We start from the raw sequence: 23,207 nt of genomic DNA, 5'->3' as shown, positions 1-23,207 counted from the left end.
ACCTGCGTCCACAGCATACGGCCCACTGTATGCAACAACAGAGGCCGCGTCATCACATTAGTACTTTGGGCCAAAGGCCCAAAGGACTAAAAATTAAATCCGCAAGCAGCGTTGGCGGGGCCCAAGCAGTTGCAAACACTGGCAAAAGGTACCAGGATGATAAGGATAACACTCGAATTATAATAGACATCAAATCAGGTCCAATAATCATTATCATTCAAGGTATCTATGAAAATTACCAGATCCAAGGAATATATCCTGTATCATTTCATACAATGAAAATGACAAAAAGGCAATGAGGTCATCTTGAACCACAAAATAGTGGTGGTACATGCAATGATAAAACTCCAATGCTGATGGGTGCTACAAACAATGAAATTAAAAGTTTGTCGCACTTTTAATTTCGTTACTGATTGATAGGAACATTTCATGAATCGAGGTCAAAGATTGTGTGGGTCTCTTAAGGATTATGACAAAAACATGTTCAAAACTTTATCCATGTTTACCAAAAATGAGACCTGCAGCTTTATCGGCTAGCACAAAATGAGAAATGCACATAATTAGTGAAGTACAGGTGGTGGTGTAATAAGGTCCCTCACTACTGACTATGAAGGGTGTAGAAGTTACGGCTACTTATTTTTAGGCATATATGCATATATGAGGCCAGAGGTCACCGATGTCACATGACAACTATTATCCGCATGTATTATTAATAGGCATTTACAGGCATATTGATGATGAAAGGTAGTGCGGGCCTGTTGGATATTGTGGTAAAAAGATTTTTTTCCCCAAATTTATACATGTGTACCAAAATCAGACATCTGGTGTATTGGCTAGCCCATAGTTAGATATGCACATAATTGATGAGGCACAGGATGTGGCACCACAAGGTCTTACATCATACAAAATATGAAGGCTGTAGTACTTTTTTCCACTGAGTTATGGAGATATACCGGATATGTATATTTGAGGTCAAAGGTCATTCAGGTCATGTCACATTTTCTCAAAAAATTAGTATACCACAGTCATTGCTATGTACAAAAAATCAGACCCGATATCAATTGGTTGGTCTAGAATTAGATATGCACATATTTAATGAGGTACAAGATATGCTGCCATAAGCTCTCCAATCATACCAAATATGAAGGGTTAGGCACTTGCGGTTACTGAGTTATGGACATATATGTATATTTAAGGTCAAAGGTCATCAGGGTGATGTGACATTTTGTCAAAAATATTGCAGTCCATAGTTATACTTACATACCAAAAACAGACCCCTATCTCTATTGGTAAGCCCAGAAGTAGATATGTGCACATTTAATGAAGTAGAGGATGTGCCATCATAAAGTCTCCCATTATACCAAATATGAAGCAGGTAGCACTTGTGGTTACTGAATTATGCACATATATATGTATATTTGAGGTTTAATGAGGTGCAGTATTTTTTCCAGGGTCAAAGGTCAGAGGGCATCCCAAAATTTTAGAATAGAATTTGGTCCTCTACGGGTCAATGTTCATTAACAATAACCCTCCCGGACTCTTACATTGGTCAGAATAAGCCATTGCCATAGCTTAGCTGCATAGTATAGCACAGTTCAAAGGTCATTGAGAAATGTGGAAAATAATACTTTAAAAATCTTCTTCTCTAAATCTTTTTTCACACATAATTCCTTCACAATGGCCTGAGAAATGATCTGCTTCTAGTGAAGGAAACCTTAAAAAGTTTTGATTGCTTTACTTGAAAAATAGTATGCAGAGTTAAATTGTTGTAACTTTGATGAAATATGTAGTCATTAGATGGCACAGGTCAAGTGACCGAAATAAAAATTTAGCTTCACTTAGGAGTACTTTACAATTACATCTTTTAGAGTGCTGATAAAATTTGTTATATAAGAGTATCCATATTTTATGTCTGCGAGAAATTATCAAGCTACAGATGTAGCGCTGGCCGTGTTATTAACAGGATTTTTTACACATTGTATTAGACAAGTGGTTTATTTGTCAACTGTCTCTATATTTATGCCATATGAAATATGCTGATTGCCGCATAATAAATAATATTGAGGTCACTTATGTTATTTTTGAAGACAGAAAATTATGCATTTATTTTTGGAATCAAATTTATAATCTTGGCATGTACAAGAAATGCAAGTTAGCAATAATTGCATAGATTTTTAGGTCAAATCAGTATAGTATTCAGACAAGACAACATGATAATGTAACACCATACTTTTTAATTTTAAAACAAGTAAATAAATAACGATTATTAATAAATCCACTTGATACGAAATAAATATGTACTATTCACTTCTATTTATGCTGTACAATAAAAATCTTATCTAATAAGGAGCTAATTTCAGTATATATGTAATACACTTGATCCTATAGATAAATTGAAATCTTCCACAATATATTGAAAGCCTTATCTTTAACTTGTAATTGCACTGTTTAATTAATATTGAATTTTAGGTATTTCCACAAAGTTTCAGGGATTTTTACAAAAAATTTAATACAGAGGGAAAATAAGCTTATGCTGCAAAATCATCAAAGTTAACAGCTAAAATATATTGAAACCCTTGTTTGATTAGAATTAAATTTCACCCCTCTTGAATCCCGGAATCCTGTATATTAACCGTCCCCGGATGGGAATTTGTCCCTAATCATCCAAACAACGCAAGACGGGCACACAACACGATTTCCTCTTCCTAGTCGCCCATACTCCCACGACATACTGACAGTAGCCTGCATGTCGCATGGAACGATTGTCATATATGGGAGTACAAACGAAATCATATGACCGACTTGCAATGGCTGTACGCAACACCTCTCCTGTTCCACAGACTAGACGACAACCTGGTGTCATTGTGATGCATGACCTATGTCCACAGCAGATCATTTCTCTTGCTGTAGGCGTAGGTCGACATCTCTGACACCTACACCATGTTAGGAGTGTCATACTGCATGCTACTGGTAGACTGACTTAGTTCAATGACAGATGCTGCAATGCCTGGATGTTGGCCAAGGATACTCTTCAAAACCTCTTTCATCTTATCTCCACCAAGGGATTCAACAAACCTCTGAAAGTGTCAAAAAATTGTGAAAAGTAAAAAATTGTAAATCTATGCAAAGATAAAAAAATGTATACCTAACATATGAAAAGTTGTTTGTATTTTGGGGTTTTTAACCCCGGTCTACCATACCAAATCACATAGCGCGGAATTGTGCCAACGTTATTCTTTAACTAAATCCACATCAACTATAAATTGTTCCAATAAACAAGTAAGTCATGAGGGTGCCCTTTTATACATGACCTGGTCCTTAGCTAGCACACACAATAAACATGCACTCTCACAGGCAAAACAAACACTCAAATATGATCAGAGCAATGTTCACATTCATTGTTCATCAGAGTCAGACATTCATAAAGTTTCAAATGTCTATCACAAGTTTTGAAAAACAGTTTAAAAGTCCCAAGATTCAATGTAACAATAGTTTTAGTCAATGAAAATCACACGGTTTATTCTCACATTGCTGATAGGGCACTTATTTACATTTTATCAAGTAACCACTCACTGAACGCTTGTTTTTATTCAAAAAGATTCACTGATTGATGATCAAATAATAAATACACTTATAAAAATTACACTTCTATACTTGACAAATATAATACTTACTTCAATGGTGTTATCACAACAACTTCCAGGTGTATAGCAGGATGTTTGCCTATTTTCCACAGTATTGCTACTGGTTTGCTGTCAAATCAAATGAGATAAATATTAAATGGTTATAAATTCACAATGTTTATCAAATTTGATAACAAAACACTTAAACTTTCCGATACCTGAAATAACACAGACACTATAGAAAACATTGTGTCATTTCCTCTGTCTGCCTGTCTGTCTGTCTTATATATATATATATATATATATATATATATATATATATATATATATATATATATATATATATAATATATATAGATGAGACATTGAGACATAAACGAATTATAATACATCGCCAAACACGACATACGTACAGTCACGTAGTATGTCATAACCGCGGCCACATTCCTAGCTTTACAGCGTCGCCATCGCTCATATCCCCTCCACCTACCACAATACACTACCGGGGAACTTTAGTTCCTGTAATGGCAATATGAAAATCACAAATTCTAGGGAAAATTTAAAGGAGTTCAACAAAAATCTGTGTCATCAACTAATTCAATGGTGCATTGATTTTTGCCAGCAAAAACAAACAGGATACGACACCCACATGGTAACAAAGCCTCCGTCCGCACACGATGGTACGTACACGTACGTCCCAACAAAATGAAACTACATTCCACTGACGATAGTATTTTTGCAATATATCAAACCGCTATTCTACAGTTTTGTTGATTTATATTCGTAAACCATTTTCAAAAAAAACCACATCAACTGCTTCAACAACAATAGCAAACACAGTTGCGACACCCAGTATACCGCACCGTCGTGACGCACAAATCATACCCCTGACTAATGCAGACATACGATCACAGGGGAACCAGGAAAAAACAAACAAACAAACAAACAGCTCAGTGTATGTGCAGTGCTGTGTTATTGAATGGAAACTGATGAAGTACACTGCCCTGTTACCTGTGACATCACACTAATACATTTTATATAGAGCAAATTCTGTACAGACTTAACATGTCAAAATGTTTAACGTGTATATCATTTTAGGATCTCAAGTCACATTTTATTAAACGCTAATGCGTCTAAAATGTCAAATGTGCAGACTTTTACAGTGTATAGTCATACACGTTTGGCGTACATGTTTAGGTTACATGTGTAGCTTCAAAAATATGAATCATGCATTTACACAAACTACTGGCCATAGCTTAAAGAAAGAGGGTGGTATGGGAATAAAAGCAACACTTGTCAGCAATATGAATGTCAGTATTATTTATTCTAAAATTGTTTGTTGTCTCTTTGGGATCTTATTTTTTTCAAAGAATAAAATCAAACACTGTGAAGAGTTCAGTACAGGCTTTTCTGTGTGTATGTTAGACGCTATATTTGTGTTTTACTAGTGAAATGACGTGGAGCAGTTGAGATTGTATGAGTTGTCTAGTTTATGCGACAGTCTTGTGGGTTTACACACATCTGTCCCTGCTTGACACAGACACTGACCGTCTACACCTATTGTCTGCAAGGCATTATGGTAGCATGGTAATCTTGAAGACGACATTAAGTCCTAAGACATATAATTTGTTGTACATATGTAAAAAAATTAAGAACGCGTCCTTGTAGAATAAAGTATGAGTGAATATAACTCTTGTACAAAGGGTCATATTTATGTCTGCATTGTTAGGCTATACTTCTGTCACAATACGGTGAAAGTAGACAATGAACTAAATGTGCCATTTTCCTTATGATGCTGTTATGGAAACTTCAATGTCCAATTGTTTGACATCCCTTGATGGTGCTCTGATCTGAAAAGTAATTATACCAACTGTAAAGATGCATTATACTATCCTATTAGGGATCGGTAATTAGATATATCCTGAATGACTGCAATTGAAATATGATGACACTTGGTGCAGATGTTGATTATACAAAAGCGATCACAGTCAAGAAAGGCATTTGGCAGTATCAATAGCTAATTATAGGTTTTGTTGTGTGTTGTCATGCTAATATTATGTTGAAATATCTTTCAGATGTCTCGCAAGAAAAATTGGAAGAGCAGCGATGCACTGAAGAAGAGGTTGGCTTTGGGTCGTGTCCCACCAACCACTGGAATTGTCAATCAGGGCCAATCAGACCTGTTTGACCAAGATCATACAGTCATTCGGGACCTAAATGTCCTTCGGGACCTAAATAACTCGGAAAACGAATCTGGAAATATTGTCCTTCGGGACATGAATAACTTGGAGAATAGCTCTGGAAATGTTGTCCTTCAGGACTCAAATACATTGCAAATGAACTTGAAAATAACACTGAAAGTAGCATGCCATGAATGAAACTGAAGATGAACTTGGAAATGACATTATAATTATTGATGCCATGAATGACAATAGTTTTTCTGCAGATTCTAATGACAATTGTAATACTGTAGCTATGGATTCAAAGGAGGATGACGAACACATAGGAGATATTGCATTGATGATGTTGGTAACATTGATGTTGTTGCGTTGCACAGGAAGATAATGCCTAATGATCAAGGAGAAGAAAAGCTATTTATAATTGACAATGTAAGTACATGGGAAAGACCTATTTCATATAAGGAAGGAAATAACATGGAATGAGTAGTATGGCAATGAAAATTGCAAGTTATACTGAATATGAAGTGAGAGTGAATGAAAGTGACATTAAAGTTGATAAAACGATTGACAGGGAGAAGGTAAACATACAGATCGAATGCTCAGATTTAGTGCAGGGCAGTTTTAACCAAAGTCATGCTCAATTTGGTGAGAACAGTGGGAGGCAGTGTGTTGCTAATTGCTATGTTTCTGTACAGTACAGTTAAATAAAAAATGTGCAAATGTGGAATACATGCGATATGGATACAATACTGCAAACAGGTAATGAATTGTATGGTTGTGTGCAGCAGTCACCAACAGTGATGGATGTTTATCTTTTAGTCACAGAACTACCACTGTCTATTGAGTTGTTTGACACACAGTTTAAGTCAAGTCTTGGAGAATCTGTCACAGGTATAAAGGTCAAGATGTCAATGTAGACAATTTTGTGATGTCTTTGTACAATGCATTAGCAATGACATTAACATAATATGATGCGTGTTTTGTTAATTTTGGAGCAGCTGTATTTGCTGTATTGAAGAAATATAATATCTACTATGCATTTGACTGTCACTCAAGAGACTCAAATGGCTTGGTTACACCTGAAGGCACAAGTGGACTGATACCATTGAACAGTATTGAGGTAGTGTATGAACATTGCTGTAATTTAGCTGTTTCTATGGGTGTTGGTACAAAAGAACAGTTTAAAGTGACTGGAATTAATGTGAATATTGAATCTGACTGTGTTTGCAATATAAGTAATGGAGAAAGTAACAGTAATGATGAAGTGGTTGTTGTTGGAACTGAAGAGACACCACAATTATATTGCCCTTTGGATTTTGAATTGTGTGAAAGGCTGTGAAGTGAACTGAGCATTAAGAATGAAAATGTTACACATGTATAGTGGTCCAGGTATTGAAATCGGTGACCCTTGTAGAACTAAGAAAATCAAGGAGGATGGAAATTGTAAACCGGTGAGAACGTTTAAGACGCATTCCTGAGAAGACACGGAAACCAAAGTTACAGACATCTCTAATGACGCGCGCCACGAACAACAAGAACAGCAATTACAGCAGTGAAACCCTTCCAAAAATGTTCACAAATATCCCCACTACTGGCATGTGATTTAGGACAGGTTATACTGTATTCCTGAAGTATATCCCGACCAGGACCAGTAGTTTCATCGGTTCAATTGTTGGCATTTTCACAGTTTTTTGACGCCTTATGTGTGAACGATGACATGTCTAAATTGTCTTCTTGAAAATTGTGAACTGATCCAGTTTTTTTTATTTTATAAAACGAGTCTATTTCCATATTACTCGCCTTACCGTACGTCGCAGAACAGTGTATAAAAATCTTGCTGACTCAATGTTTCGTTACTGATGCAGTTTTTTGTGAATCAATCTCCTGGTCCGGACTTAAATTCAGTTGTCCGCTTTAAAAGACCTATTAGGTGGTCACAAGGAATACTATGATGCTAAAAAAACCATTTTACTAACCTAGGGCTATAGCGCCCCCGTGTATTACCCCCCCCCCCTTAGAGGCCGTACGTGCGTTACTAGAAACACACCGCTATTCCCCGAGGCCGACCGACGGGGTATACCGATGTTTTTCTGGTAACGCACGGCCACAAGGGATAATAAACTGTGATATAGCCCGAATAAAGACAAAGTTAGAGTTGTTTTATAACACACAACATGCTCATATTGCTTTATGTTATAGTTTTTAATGTGTTTTGATATTACGCTCCGCAACAATCCATTGTCACAAGTTTTCTTGGTGATTTCTCAACAGTAGTACCAATGTTTTCACAAAAATATCGTCAGCATACCTAGCAACTTCCTTGGTTGTACTTGAATCTCTGTCTTCGATGAGCTATTCAAGTTCCTACACTGTTGAAAAGGAGAATCTTGTTGTTTAGAGAGAGGCTCGTCGCGCATCCCGGGTGCTCGTCACGTTTTTGTCACCCACCATTGCTTCAAAGCTGCAGACGACTATGCGTATAGTCAAGTACTATGTTCACTATTTCCCTGAGAAGTAGTCTTTGCACTTTTCCAAATTTGGGCAAAAACTATTTCGCAGGGGAAATAGTGTTTTCAAACATACCCTCTGACATCACTCTCAGTGGGGACGAGACATAGCTATTTTCTCGTCACGTGACGTATTCTGGCGAATAGCAACAGGGAATGAGCATGTGGCGTGTTATAAAACTATAATTATGCATTATATTACCATGCCCTGCCTGTCGCATTTTGATTGGTTGAGCTGAACCACGTGACTGACCACAAATACACAGTAATGGTCTGTTTATATGCCCGTGAATATGAATAATAAGAATAACAACTCAAAGTATCGTAACTTTACAGCCAAAACGTAAAAAAAAAATTATCATAATCAATATACAAAATAAAATGGAGCACTTGTGGGCCAGGTTGAGATACTTTTTTCGGAAAATATTTCCAGATGTGCCAATATTTTACAGCGCGCGTGACAGCGCGTCGCGTATTGCTCACTTCTGGGGCCCAGTTGTCGTTCGCTCCGAAAATTTTCGCAAATTTTGACGATTTTCTCCGGTTCGTTGATAATATAATGGAAATAACAGACTCCGCACTGACCATTGACGTTTATTTATGAGCGCGGGCTCGAGGAAAGCCAAATTAACGGGCTCGGCAAGCCTCGCCCGTTAATTTTTCGCTTTCCTCTCGCCCTTGCCCATAAATAAACGTTATTTCTATATTATATATACAAGATGAACGCTCTGCATTTCGGCATGATTTTCAGAGTGGATAAAGACACTTTTTAAAAGCAGTACAAATATAATGGTAAATCAACCAAAAGTTACATCTAATAGAGCTGCACAACCGACGTGATAAACTCCCTGACTTTAAAGCAATTCATACGTGGGTATGTTAAGGCATATGGGAGACTAGATCTAAGACTTTAATATTTCAGAGTGGCTATCGATCAAGTTTTAGAAAGTTCTAATCGAAATGACTTGAAAGTTAGCAACAATACATTTCTTGGGATGTAGAAACGAAATGTGAACAAATCTAGAGATTTCGGCCGTCCAGTGACTAATAGACTATATTTTCCCAATAATATAACTGCAAATAATATTTCAACCGCAAAACAAAAAATTATCAAAAAAAGGTTATGTGAAATAGCATACAAGATCGTGAAACAAACACTAATTTATAATTAAACTTTAACAATGTGTTTCTTCAAAACTTAAAATATCCTGCAATTTTTTTACAGTTCATGTACATTTTAATTGGATATGTTAAATTATTTTGTTTGAGGCAATGTGTCTCTAATGCTGACTGCTAATTACTCTTTCTGAATACACAGAAAAAATACAAATATTTTAAGTTAAGAAGTTGAACTTTAATCTTTTCTCAAATGTATGCAATTTTACTATGTCTGTCAACACTTCTCATATTACGATCTGTCGCAATTAAACAAAAGCAACAAGTTTACCACATTTCAATCAAATCTGACAATGTCTTGAAATACTGCAATGTTGTTTAATTCAGGTGTGCTCGGTATGGCGACCCATGGGTTAACATGGTCACGTGACCATGTTTTTTTCTCTCCAAGTTGTTTCCCTTGAATATCGTCTTTTAATAAAAACCCCGACATATTTAATCCGGACAACGAATCTCGTTACATGATGTCGTTCCGGGGAAAAACCACGTGACATGATGTCGTCCCGAGGAACCACGCAACAGAATTAGCATGTATCAGTGCTTAAAGCTAATTTCAAGGTTGTTCGCGCCTCGAATATGAAAGATTCAAACTTTGCTCAAACTTTCTTTGAACAAACTTTCAACCAGTTACTTTCAAAATCAATAATATCAATCGGGGTTTACCGTACAAATTTCAATACTAGAGAAACAACGCGCCCAATACTTACCGATATTTGAAATTCAAAATGGCTGTCATCACTGTGTCATCTCAGTTAGGGAAATAAGATTCTCGTTTTCACAAAACTAAGCCGGTGAAAACTTTATTATTACGCAAGCAACAAGTTGTAGGCTAAAAGAATATTGTAAACGTTTGAGAGTCAGAATATCTGTCCTCGAGGCGCGTTCTACCTGAAGACATTATTTAAACTTGTGAAAATGTCTGCTGTCAAAATCGATATCAGAAAGGTTATCGTTTCTGTCACAACTGTTAGTATATTTTACTCTAATAGCGGAATATTGAAGGAATAAGTTTTTCCTTTTCACTGTAGCATGCAGAAAAGCCAGTCTCCCCAAAATCGCATATTAATTGAACAAAAGTAACAGGATCACGCCAAGAGACATCACACTACTCCTTTGTCTCGACATACAAGAGCAGAGTTGTTATTGAAATAAACGAATATGAATGGATATACACGCGTTTATTTATCGGTATGCAGAAAACAGTATAGGATACCTTGCCAAGAAACGCGCGAATATAACTGCAACATAAATTCATATAATCACTTCACACATCATCTTAGAAATTGACAAAACCGTGTATAAATGTAAAGGAAGGTAGCCGTGACTTAATAAGAAGGTATTGGGCAGATGAATATAAAAGATACATTTTGCTCTGACCGCATCGAGCCATTGAAAGATTACAGATGTTTATGTTGACGTTGAGCCTACCTTGATGTAAACATCTGGAGCCGTCGTCAACCTCAAAGAGTCTTTTGGAAAATCATCAGTGTCACGCAGCTTTCGAGACGAAGTCAAAACCAATTGTTAAATTCTGTTGTTTCAGAAAACGGTAAAGCGTGCTCTGTCTTCTTCATGTGCGTAGAATAACTCAGCTTTTCTTGAACAAATTATTGAATTTGAATTCGATGCCACTGGCCAGATAATTCAATAAATGAATTTTCAAGTCAATAACAATCCGTGGCCAACCATTTTATCACCCTGAAATCAGAGAATGAAAGTCGAAATATGGGTAAATTTCATGATTTCATCGGTTCACTTGACCATTTTCATTAAAATTGGATCAAATTTCGATGAATGACACGTTCAGCAGTACGAGACTTTCTTAAGCTTCTATCAGCACGACCGTCAACTGCTTCCGGAAAGAGATTTAAATCCCCGTAGAACTACATCAATAGGCATTTCCGCCTTTTAATGTTTGCGGGCTCACTGAAAGGTAAATTTCGTTTAAAAAAGAAACTCAATCTAAATTAATGTTTGGCAGGTATAGATATTTCCATTTGTGGCAAATGTAGACGCAGAATAAAATTTTTACATTTTTGTCTTTATTCACTTTTCTGACCGGAGATTGGTAGTACTACATGCAGCCGCATAATTGTCAGCTTCTGCCGGTTTATGACCATTGAAATTTCCGCACTGTAGGTAGGGAAGATAGTCAGCTGTTTACCGGGCAACTTATCGCAAACTGCCCGCTCAGAGTCATTCAATTTCACGGACCTAAGGTATGGCAGATTGCCAATCCTTTTTTGGGTAAAACTTTCTCTAACTGCCCGCTGAAAGCCATTCCAATCCACATTCTTTGGTACGGAAATTATCGACCCTTTTGCGGGCACATGTGGTCTGCTGTCCGTTGACAGCAATTCCTATCCTCGCGCTTTTTGTACGGCGAATTTTCAACATCTTTTCTGGCATACCTGTGTCTGGCAGCCCATTGAATGCAGTTCCAATCGTCGCACTTTAAGTACGGAAATTAGTCGCCCCTTTGATTAGCGCACCTGTCGCCCTATCGACGCCATCAGACATTCATATACCCGTGCTTTTGGTACCGAAGATTGTCAGGCTTTTACCGGACAATCAGTTACCCTGGTACCGCCCCGCAAGCTTTAGTCACCTTCTAATGTACGGAAAATTGTCTGTTCTTTATCGGATACACCTGTCACCAATTCCCGCCGTCCGATGTTCTAATCCTAGCCAATGTTTGTGGTCGGTACCCTGGTCGCCGCTGACATTCTTATTCACGCACTTATGTGCGGAAAATTGTCAGCTCCATACACGTGTCACAAAAATTCCCGCCGCCCGACTTTCCTCGCCAAATTTAGTGGTCGGTGTTGCCAAACTTTAAAGTGTGACGTTGCAGAGTGCGGACCGTCACCTCTGGGGCTCCGGCTTTACATTCTTATTTTTCGAGAGTGAAAGTCACAAACACATGGCTAACTTACTTGTATGCCTCGTTGAACCCTACTAACCTCTACAAGAGTCCCACATGACGAAAAGGAAAGGCAGTAAGCAGAAAAACCGCTATGTAAGTTCGTGTAGTGAAGCCAGCCCAGATTCCAAGCGCAGCAAGATGGCTGACGCGGGAACTTCAAATCCCAATCCTGCTGTACCCATTCATGGAGAAGACAAAGACCTACAATGCCAGCTTGCCGATATTATGAAAGCGCTGACAGCCTTCAGGGAAAAAATCGACAAGATCCCCTGTGTGGAAGAACGCCTAACCGAGCTACAGAAGTCAGTTGACTTTATGAATACGTTTTTTGAACAAATGAAAGAAGAAATGAAAGAACTGAAAACCGAGATTGCAAATACAAAGGAAGAGAACGCGGCTCTTCGTGATCAATTGACAGCAGCACATAGAGATCTGGGCAATACCAAGGACGAATTAAACGAACTTCAGCAGTACAGCCGGAGAAATAACTTAGAAATACATGGTATTCCTCAGCATAACAACGAAGACACAGACAATATTGTAATCAAGATCGCAGCTGCCATTGGAGTCGACGTAACGTCATCCGATATTGACATCAGTCACCGTCTTCCAAGACGTCATTCACAACAACGTGAACGACAGCTTCCACCGCCTATCATCGTCAAATTTGTAAGACGTTCAGTTAGAAATACGTTGTATTACTCAAGAAGAAACCTTCAAGGCAAAACACCAACCCACCTACATCTTGACGACAACGCAACGAATAGCATCTTTATTAACGAAAATCTAAGTCCATCGGTGAAGCGACTCTTCCATCAAGTTAACGACAGACGTAAACACCTAAAGTGGAGGTATATTTGGACCAATAATGGGAAGATATACACGCGAAAGGATGACACCTCAGATGCGATCATCATATCGTCGTTGCAAGCTATTAGCCGCTTGACTTGAGAACGCTCGCTTTTTTCATTTATGGACTCGACTACACAGGACTCTGTTGTTAAATCCAGTTGCACTTCAATATCTGTCGATGACTTTAACCAAGGTAAATATAGAAACAATGTTTTCTCGACAGTAAAAACTGATACTATTCCATATCAATCTTTCTCAGCTCTTCATGTAAATGTACGATCATTGGGAAAACACTATGATGATCTCGTTTCGTTCCTGAGCATTTTGAATCATACTTTCTCCGTTGTTGCTTTGTCTGAAACATGGTTACGTAAGGACTCCGATTGTTCACTTTTCAACATTCAACCCTACCAACTTATCACTTGTAATCGTGAATATTCACAAGGTGGGGGAGTTGCATTATACATTCACAAGTCTTTGTCCTTTTCACACATTAACAACTTAGAAATTGCTAATTGTGAGTCGCTGTTCATAGAAACATTCACCAATGGTAAACAGATGGTTGTTGGTGTTGTGTATAGAAAACCGAACACTCCTCTGCAGAATTTCTCGATAGTTTCGACAAATGTCTTGCATATTTGTCTTCAAAAAACAAAGTTGCGTTATTCTAGGAGACATCAACATTGACGTCAGTATGAATACTAGCCCTGTTGCTGACTACAACTCTATGTTAAACACATACAACTTTGTTCAGACAATTGAACATCCAACTAGAGATTCTACGAATTCAGCGACCGTAATTGATCATGTGATAACTAACATAACAGACAATTTTATTGACTGTGGCTGTATTCACACTGACATCAGTGACCATTTTCCAATCTTTGCAGCTATTGAAAATTTCAAGCATAGCTTTTCTAATGATGCCTCTTTCTTCAAATCTGACTTTTCTCACTATGATCGGGAAGCTTTCTCTCCGATTTGAATAGTACTAGTTGGGAACCAGTTTATGAGTGTGCCGATCCCAATGATGCCTATAAGGCATTTTGCGATCTCTTTTGCAGCATTTCGTCAAACCATGCCCCTGTCCGTCAGTACAAAATCAAGCATAAACCAATGTCTAAACTTGGTTGACAAAGGGTTGTCTATTTCAATAAAGACAAAGCACAAGCTATTCACTAAATTGAAAAGATCACCTAAGAATGTTGACATCAACAATAACTACAGAGTTTATCGCAACATGCTTACAAAGTTACTAAAGATAGCAAAAAAGCGTTATTACTGTACCAAATTTCTTATTGACTCCAGTAACACGAACAAAACATGGAAGACTATTAATGAAATTCTTAACAATAATAGTAATAAACTTTCCTCCCCTAAACATTTAAAGGGTGACGATGACACGCTCCTGACAGGTAAAGCCAATATAGTAGAGAAATTTAACCAGTTTTTCACTGAAATTGGTCCTAGTCTTGCGGCAAATATTCCTTCGGCCGGTAATTTCCACCACTATCTCAATACATATTCTTTGGTACGGAAAATGACGACCCTTTTGCGGGCACACATGTGGTCTGCCGCCCGTAGACAGCTATTCCAATCTACGCGCTTTTTGTACGACGAATTTTCAACATCTTTCTTTGCATACCTGTCCTCGGCAGCTCATTTAATGCAATTCCAATCGTCGCACTTTAAGTAGGGGAAATTTGTCGCCCCTTTTACTAGCACACCTGTCGTCCAATCGCCCCCATCCGCCATTCATATACCCGTACTTGTGGTACCGAAGATTGTTAGTCTTTTTCCGGACACCTGTACCTTGCCCCCGCCGCCTGACATCCTTATTCACAGTCTTTATGACGGAAAATTGTCAGCTCTTTATCGGATACACCTGTCGCCTATTCTCGCCGCCCGACTTTCTAGTCCTTGGCAATTTAGTGGTCGGTATTGCCAAACCTTTATCGAGCACATTCGTCGCGTTATTCCCGATACTAGACAACATACATCCGTTCTGTCAAGACTTAGTTTGGCCACTCAGAAGCAGTACGAGACTTTCTTTAAGCTTCTATCAGCAGGGGCGTCAACTGCGTCGGGGAAGATTTTAAAATCCCCGTAGAACCGTGCCAGTCCCACACATCAATAGGCATTTCCGCAATTCAATTTTTGCTGACTCATTGAAAGGTAATATATAGGCCCAGTATAAGACATTACAGTAATTAGGATCGCTTTTCTCTGATCTTCGCGACACTGTTGATATGCAAATGAGACAATCTATTGCGTGACTCCCTAGCACCCGTGTAAAATTTAACGTTGTTCGTTTCTGTTTTTCTGATTTTGATTTCTCAATTAAAAAATTGAAATTCGAGATCATAACGACAAAACCAAATCCGAAAATCGCGTCGAATTCTGAACGGCGAGTACCATAACATGCAATATCTGAATTAAAACTACGTCTAAAATCGAGTTAGTAGATATCAGGAAATACTATAATTTTACTTGGTCGCCGTTAGCCACGGACCAAAAATGGTTGGCCGAATAATGTCACGGTTTAATAACACAGTATTGATGTCACCTCCGATCTGCTGATGGGAGATAACTTGAGGACTCTACATCAATTTACATCTTGGCCACGCTCAGCAGCGCGGTAGCTACTATGGTCAATCGATAGTCGCTGGGTCCATCGATCGATTAATTATGTAAATTATTGCATTGAGGGCGACAATATGCCCAGCATGCATTGAGATCTCAGACACGGACCCTACGATCTTAGGCGAGGAAGTCAGCAATTGATGGATTTTGTAATTTTAAATGCAGAAAAACAATTTAAATAGCTCCATTACCAAAAGAAAGTTGCAAAAAGAAAAAATTAAGAAAAATTGCAACTGTTGTTCGCTGAAATTACTTGACAATAACAATGAAGGTTTTAATCCCACGCCTAAACTTTTGAATTGGCAACTAGTATTAATTCAGTTAGTTACTATTAGCTTTCAGGCCACCCACCCATTGCTTTGAACATATGACAGAAAATGTTAATACATATCTTGATTACACCAAATGTATTACAATGTAAGCTAAGGAAAAGAGGAAAAGAAAATAAGTATTGGTCTTACACTTTCATAGCTTCTTTCCTTAGTTCAAATGCTTTATAAATAAACTTCGCTAAATTACAAAGAGTTTCGCTATCTTTAGTAGTAAAAAGCCTTTTGAGGGTTTGTTGACTTTGATTTTTACTCGCGCAACATGGCAGAAGTTTCTCTCTTAAATTTTGAAAGAATGGACATTCGAAAAAAAATGAAATTCGTCCTCAACAATATTCAGGGGAAATTTCGCAGAGTCGCTCTGTGCGATCGAGGCCCTTGATACGACCTGATTCAATAGCAAGCTGGTTACTGGAACATCGTATCCGTGATAATGCTTTACAGTATTTATGAACTGTGACAGTTGTTATATAGCTTTCTAAATTCGGACAATACTAATCCGCCACATGACTCGCCCATGGTGCTTTTTTCTCTCCGTCTGTGATCATAGTAGTTAGTAGCTTGACCAAACTATGCGGTGTAACTGACAAAAATTCGAATAGAATGCTATTTTAATATCGATTTCTTTGCCAAATGATACAATTACAAATTCAATAAGAGAACACATGTTATTTCAAGATTCAAGATTCAAGATTCAAGACAACTTTATTATCTCTGTACAGAAAAATTAAAATGATGTACTTCCATTTTACGTGTACTTTTCTCCAGCCAAGTTAAGTGCAGGTCCATCATGTTTCATAACCTCCTTAAGGGAGGACTCGTTGTGTTCAGTTTAGAATGCTAGAACAATATTGCTACTTAAGAATTATGTTGTGCTACAACTCTTACCAAGCTATTATTTTTATGTAGGTTAGAGAGGAATGCTGATATGCTCAATTGACAAAGTTATACTCTCTCGTAGGCCCTCGCTGACTACGCTCTTGTATAGCCTGGCTCAGCACAAGCCGGCCTAGCTCAGCCGCCTCGTGGCTGTACAGCTAATACTGAGCTGAGCTACATTAGCCACATACACCAGAGTGTACCAAGTCAGAGAAGGGCTGTGAGAGAATCCAACTCAAAGCCTGCGCTAAAATACTGGGCAGACAATAGAAGTTAGATATAGTTGTAAACGTTGGATCACTTTCAAGATGAGATTATACAAACTTTTGGTCCGAAGAATAGGACTGCGTCCGACTCCAGATACTCAATCCAATTGGATAGGCGGTTCCAAATTTCCTTTACTTACACAAAAGGTGAGTAACAGTTTTTTTATCAATTTGTAAAAAGGGCGATAAAGCAAATGTTATACTGAAACTCACCCACTAATCAAAAAACAGGGATCCTGGACCACCATTGTAAAGCTACTTGGCTTTTACGTGTTCGCGTGATCACGTGACTGATAATTCGGTGAAGGGCCTACAACTTCAAATCAAACTGAGCAAGTTGGGTGTGTCTATTTTCCCGATGATAGAATTTATTGGCAAATTATCTTTTCTTGATGGATCGTCCTCATCAATCAATCAATCAATCAATCAATCAAGAAAATTTATAAAGCGCAAGAATCCAATAAAATTGTTCAATGGCGCTGTACATTAAAATCATCTGTAGAAAGGGAAACTAAGCAAAAGGAAAAGGCTCAATAAATAGCATATTGAAATAAAAAATAACATAAAAATATCAGAAAGTAAACAATCTAGTAAAGGTCAATAAAAAAACAGTCTATCAAATAATAGAAAAATCAACAATTGGGAACAACTGTGGTAATTTCAGAATGATCTTGAGAGAAGATGGGTTTTCAGACGTTTTTTCAGCATGTTGACCGTAGGAAGTGTCCTTATTTCAAATGGTAGTTTATTCCAGAGGAGTGGAGCAGCTCGTGAGAAAGCACATTCTCCATAAATTTAATCTCTGCATTTACGGACATAGAGGAGCAATTTCAGATGAGCGAAGTAAGCGTGGTGATATTTTCATTTGAATGAGATCACTTAAGTATCTCCGAGCAAGATCATTGGAGCTTTGTATATTGTGAGTACTAGTTTGTATTGAATACTGTATTGAATGGGTAACCAGTGAATTTCTTTCTTATTATTTGGTCAATCTTCTTTCATTGACTAACTATTCCAGTCGCAGTGTTTTGGGCGTGCTGCAATGGTCTGATGTAGCTTGCTGGAAGGCCATATAGAAGTGCATTTTTATAGTCGAGTTTTGCTGATAGTATTGTATGGAATGGATGATTTTCTGGCATGATTCCAAAGATATGACGGATATCATATATTTTAAGTAGATGAAAGAAAACTGATCGGCAAGTTGTAACAGTGTGTAATCGTGTCAGTTGTGCCACCGGATGTTAGGGATCGTCAATAATTAAAGCTGACAAATAACAAACGTAATTCCTGGTGGGGCGGGGGGGGGGGGGGTTTAAGAGCTCGTTTCGTTTTGCCTGCTTCAAAATCGCATAAGGACTTTCTTATTGTCTCCTTACCAAAGGCTTTTTTCTTTTCCAAATGTAGAACAACGAAGAAAAGGCGGAGACAAGACCGTGTGCATTCGTGAATGTTAATACGTGTTTATATACGAATACACACGTCTATGGTGCGCCTAGTCGCACAGCAGGCGACACAGGCGACAGTGGTTCAAAGTCTGATCAGAAGTGGCCTGACCTACTAAGTACATCGAGCAGAAAGGAGAGCAGAACGAAAGAGAGAATCAAGGAAAGACTACTAACTTAGATGTCACACAGTTATTTGTGTGTGTCTTTCAGCTGTCTGATTGTACAAAGTGCGACTTCGCTGCAAGCACGTGACACAATACTATTTCTGCGTTCATTGAGAGCAGATCAGACCATATACGAATATGAAAAAGACGGGGAGCTACTGAAAACATAGAAAGTTAATGTATGAACTGACAAGCTGGCGCTGTTTCGCCGAAGGAAACTTGAAATGCGTCAAACAATTTTTGTAAGAAATATATGTAATGCTCTATGCAATGATTTAAAGTTGAGTTATATGAATTGGTTATGGTATTTACCCAGCTGGACATGTACAGTATACGGGAATCGCCTTGCAGGAGCTGGACTGTAGTGTTTCTAGCTCCATGGTGTAAGTAAAGGCACAGGTGCGTGCAGCGTTGCTCGGATAGTCGACCGAAGGCCCGGGATCAAAGTGTGTGGCCGAAGGCCGAACAGCGTTACTAGTGTAATTTCTAGTACCGAGTAGAGGTTCAGTAAATCCAAAATCAAAACTGCGAATGCAACATCATACCTTTGTACATGAAGTTTCATTGCAAGTCATGACGATGCAAATAGACACAATCGACATTCACCTTAAAAGTTGATTTTCCGGCGGGTATGTTTAGAGATCTATTTTTGTTCCACCTCGCGCATTGCGTGGCAAGACCTTAATCGCTTATTACCAGTGGCGTGGCAATGACTGCACTGTCTGCTGCCACGCGAGTGGTAATGGACACTGACTGTCGCTATATTGCCACGCGCACATTGTAATGGACATACTCCGTTATCAACCCCACATGGGGGTGATTAACTGTACAACCACGCCAAACGATAAGCAGCCTAACGATATGAAACCTTCAAATTTTTACATGGCACCTTTCCACTTTTACCTTCGCTGGTGGAAAAAGCGACTACTTTCGATGAGAGGCTAATTGTCTTGAACATAACACTCAGTGAGGGCAGGGCCTACGTAGGGACTGGTCAAATTCTTCAGCCTGGGGAGGGTAGGGCCTACGTAGGGACTGGTCAAATTCTTCAGCCTGGGGAGGGGTCAAGGTTGGATCCAAGGGAGTAGGAGTAAGCCAGATTCACTTCGGTGTACGGGGCTAAAACACCAACGGGGTAGGAATTAGTGTTATTTTTAATGAAGACACGGGTTCATATATAATATTCAATAAAACAGCATGTCGGACATCGGTCACTACCCAACACTTCAAAAGAAAAGGGAAAAAATAAATTTTGTCCAAAGGGCACGCATTCATCATTGGATAAATTTGCAGTTACGTACCATCGTCACTGTGTACCTTGAGTGACTATATGCAAGTATCTAAGTTTTCTTGATAGCATAAAAAGATAACAAAGACCGATTATGTCCCTTGAAAAGTTCCAACCGGAAGTGCGGTTTAATACTGCTTATTTGCAGCGCTGGATTAAACAAATTACTCAATAATTAGTCGTTTGCTAATCATGACTGCTTATTGGTTATCCCCATCAGATCGATCGTTTATGACATCTTCACTTAGACAACTACGTTTCGATGTTGTAATCATGTTTTGGGTACTGAACCCATGCTCACATGGGACAGATGAGACTGAAATCACGGCTGCAATTATAGCCAACTTTGCAATATTCGGAAAGAGCGCATTATACTTGTTGTGAAGAGGCGTGCAGACCGCCATAGAAATATTATTTCTAAGTCCGCGTGAAATTATCCTAAAATTGTTGATATTCGACGCGGAGATCCTCAGGGTTTAAAGGTTTGCATTGGGCGTAACGGAAAAAAGAACATTATAACGACGAACTCTATTGAACATCTTATATTTTTATTGGTACAGCCTTGAAGGAAACAATTGATGCTACATAATTGATAGAATGTTGGACAAAATATTGCAAAATCATCAACATTTTTTATAAGCAAACATTTCATTTTTAGTCACGGACAAACTGCGCATTGGAGGGAAATAACGTGTACTCATGTCGTTGTTACGGAGACTGCGTTTTTTTTAATGCGTATCGGATTACGCAAGCGTCAATTTACTTTGCGTTTATACTGCAGAGTAATTATGCGCGAAATACGCAGAATTTTGCGTTAACGGAAGCTCTGATCTTCATGTCCGTTTGCACTTTTGATTTCTCGACGCAATCGATGCTGAGGAAAACTTCGTCTCTCTCTTCTTATAGTACGCGGTCGATTCGTCCTTTTGCTCCTGAGCATGGAAAAAAGGAAAGAGAAAATAAATATGGCAGAGTAGTGTAAATCAGGAACGTCAATGCTTCTTTAAAAGCATTACGAAGAAAGTCCGATAGAATATCAAATTAAAACCTTTATTCCATTGTCTGCCCTTCGTTTTAGTCATGACATAAAACCGCATCGGAAAACAGTACTGTGAAGTACATGAGCGGGCAATATCTTTGGAACACTGTGGACTCTCACCGTGTTCAAGCTGGGCCTTCTTACAAAGCTTGGCGTATTTACCAGTCTCTTTTAGTCTCCTGAAGGCGCTATCAAACCACGTCACCAGTTCACTGTCCTTCCGCGCCCCAACTTGCAGGCCATCGACACAACTGACAACATCGCCGATAGGCTCGAGTCCAGCTGGCGTCCCACTTAGCATGCCTGCATATTCATCATCAACATCGGTTTCAGGCCACAACAGTACAAAGGCAGCATCAATCTTTACAACAACAAAACAGAAAGAACTTGGTCCTCCAAATTGAAATAAAGGGGTCTGGCGACGATATTCTAAGTGAGAAACCGAAACTCTGATGAAAATTTAAAAAGTTCTCAAACACTATTTGCTAGATAGGACTAGCAAACTTAATCGATTTTCCATGTCTGTTCACGGTGAATCTATCATGTAGACATCAAGTACGCACTCTATAAAATTCATTCAAATGCTAAGCTGGACAGCTGAGTGTTGATATAGCCCGGTTGAGGAAGACTTTGTTTGAATCGACTTGGCATTGCCTCAATTGTATCTATCTCAAGTTTTGAGTCACTTGACCATAAACGCATTATCAAACGTATACTCTAACTGTATATAAAATGTAAGTTGACTTGAATTTCATATAGAATGTACAGCAAAGTATACATTCTCTAGTGGTTCAGCCAATTATAAGCTTACATTTATCATATTAAATCGATCGGAAGTAGGCATCATTTTCAAGTTGTTATTTGTCGTCAAATTTCTGAGGGCAGCCCTGTGGTTTTCCTTAAGGTAGTATGCGCCTCGATGGTGAAAGACTTAAACTAAAATTGCTCAAACTTTCCTAAACGAAAGTTTCAACCATTCTCTTACCAAATCAAAAATAAAAATCAGGGGTCACCGTGCAAATTTTTTGAACTAGCGAAACAAATTTCCCAATATTTTGCCATTCTTGAAATCCAAAATGGCCGCTATCCCTGTGTTAACTTTGGGGGGAAAAATTAAATTTTGGATTTTCGTAAAACTAAGACGGTGAAAATTTTTCTTTCTCCAAGAGCGTTAAAATGAACCCCCCACAGGTGGTAGATCAGAAAATAATTGTAAAAGTTTGAGAGTCCGAATAGGTGTCCCCGAGGCGTATTCTACCTTAATAGAAACTTACCAAATAAAAGTTTAATTCTTTTTCAGTTAAACTACATTTTATTCGAGTTGAAGTGATATTTGTACCACATCCCTTTTAGTTTAGACAACAGTTCCTCCTTATCACCGAAGAACTGCATCTGTTCCGATGTGATTATTTCAGTTCCATTCGCTTTACTGGCAAGGAGACATCGAGGATTACTGTACCAACCGTTAAGGAAACCTTGAGGCGGTAAAATATTTGTATTATTACTTGCCGATATACGGATAACCAAAGTGTATGGATTTAATTTAGATTGAAAATCATGGATGCATTCCTTGGCTTCATTTCATCACACTGATGTGTAGAAACAGGACAGATTGATCGATGGAATGTTGAGTACAATAATGTACAACACAGCTGACTCAGAAACAATTGGAAGCAAAGAGTAACTAAATAACTTGACATTTCTACACGTCCGTATGTATGTATGTATGTATGTATGTATGTATGTATGTATGTATGTATGTATGTATGTATGTATGTATGTTCATCAGTAAGTAAAATGTGTTAAACGGTGTTGACAATATGTAGCACAAATGTTCAAATTCGATTCCGGACAAACCTATTGTCTTTCCACTGATATCATATGGATTAA

General features: G+C 38.3%; 1 protein-coding gene and 1 long non-coding RNA gene across 3 annotated transcripts; one reads left to right on the top strand and one right to left on the bottom strand.

Annotated features, from left to right (window-relative positions):
• Positions 1–2,284: 2,284 nt before the first annotated feature.
• LOC139122421 (uncharacterized) lies at positions 2,285–12,668 on the bottom strand. Of its 2 annotated transcripts, none has more exons than XR_011549455.1 (4): positions 12,423–12,668; positions 10,915–11,184; positions 3,675–3,752; positions 2,285–3,077 (listed from the first exon to the last, which is right to left on the bottom strand). It is a non-coding gene; the product is annotated as an uncharacterized lncRNA (long non-coding RNA). The 2 variants fall into 2 exon arrangements; XR_011549456.1 differs by having other exon boundaries at positions 12,450–12,668.
• Positions 12,091–22,080, top strand: LOC139122420 (uncharacterized). Its single transcript, XM_070687797.1, has 3 exons — positions 12,091–13,457; positions 17,146–17,528; positions 18,786–22,080. Exon 1 carries the CDS (start codon positions 12,467–12,469, stop codon positions 13,361–13,363), a length of 897 nt encoding a protein of 298 aa, XP_070543898.1. The 5' UTR covers positions 12,091–12,466; the 3' UTR covers positions 13,364–13,457; positions 17,146–17,528; positions 18,786–22,080.
• Positions 22,081–23,207: the final 1,127 nt, after the last annotated feature.

Source organism: Ptychodera flava, chromosome 22 (genome assembly GCF_041260155.1).
Source record: "Ptychodera flava strain L36383 chromosome 22, AS_Pfla_20210202, whole genome shotgun sequence".
Taxonomy (NCBI): domain Eukaryota; kingdom Metazoa; phylum Hemichordata; class Enteropneusta; family Ptychoderidae; genus Ptychodera; species Ptychodera flava.
Note: the sequence above shows the minus strand (reverse complement) of the source record. Positions and strands in the feature narration are given on the sequence as shown.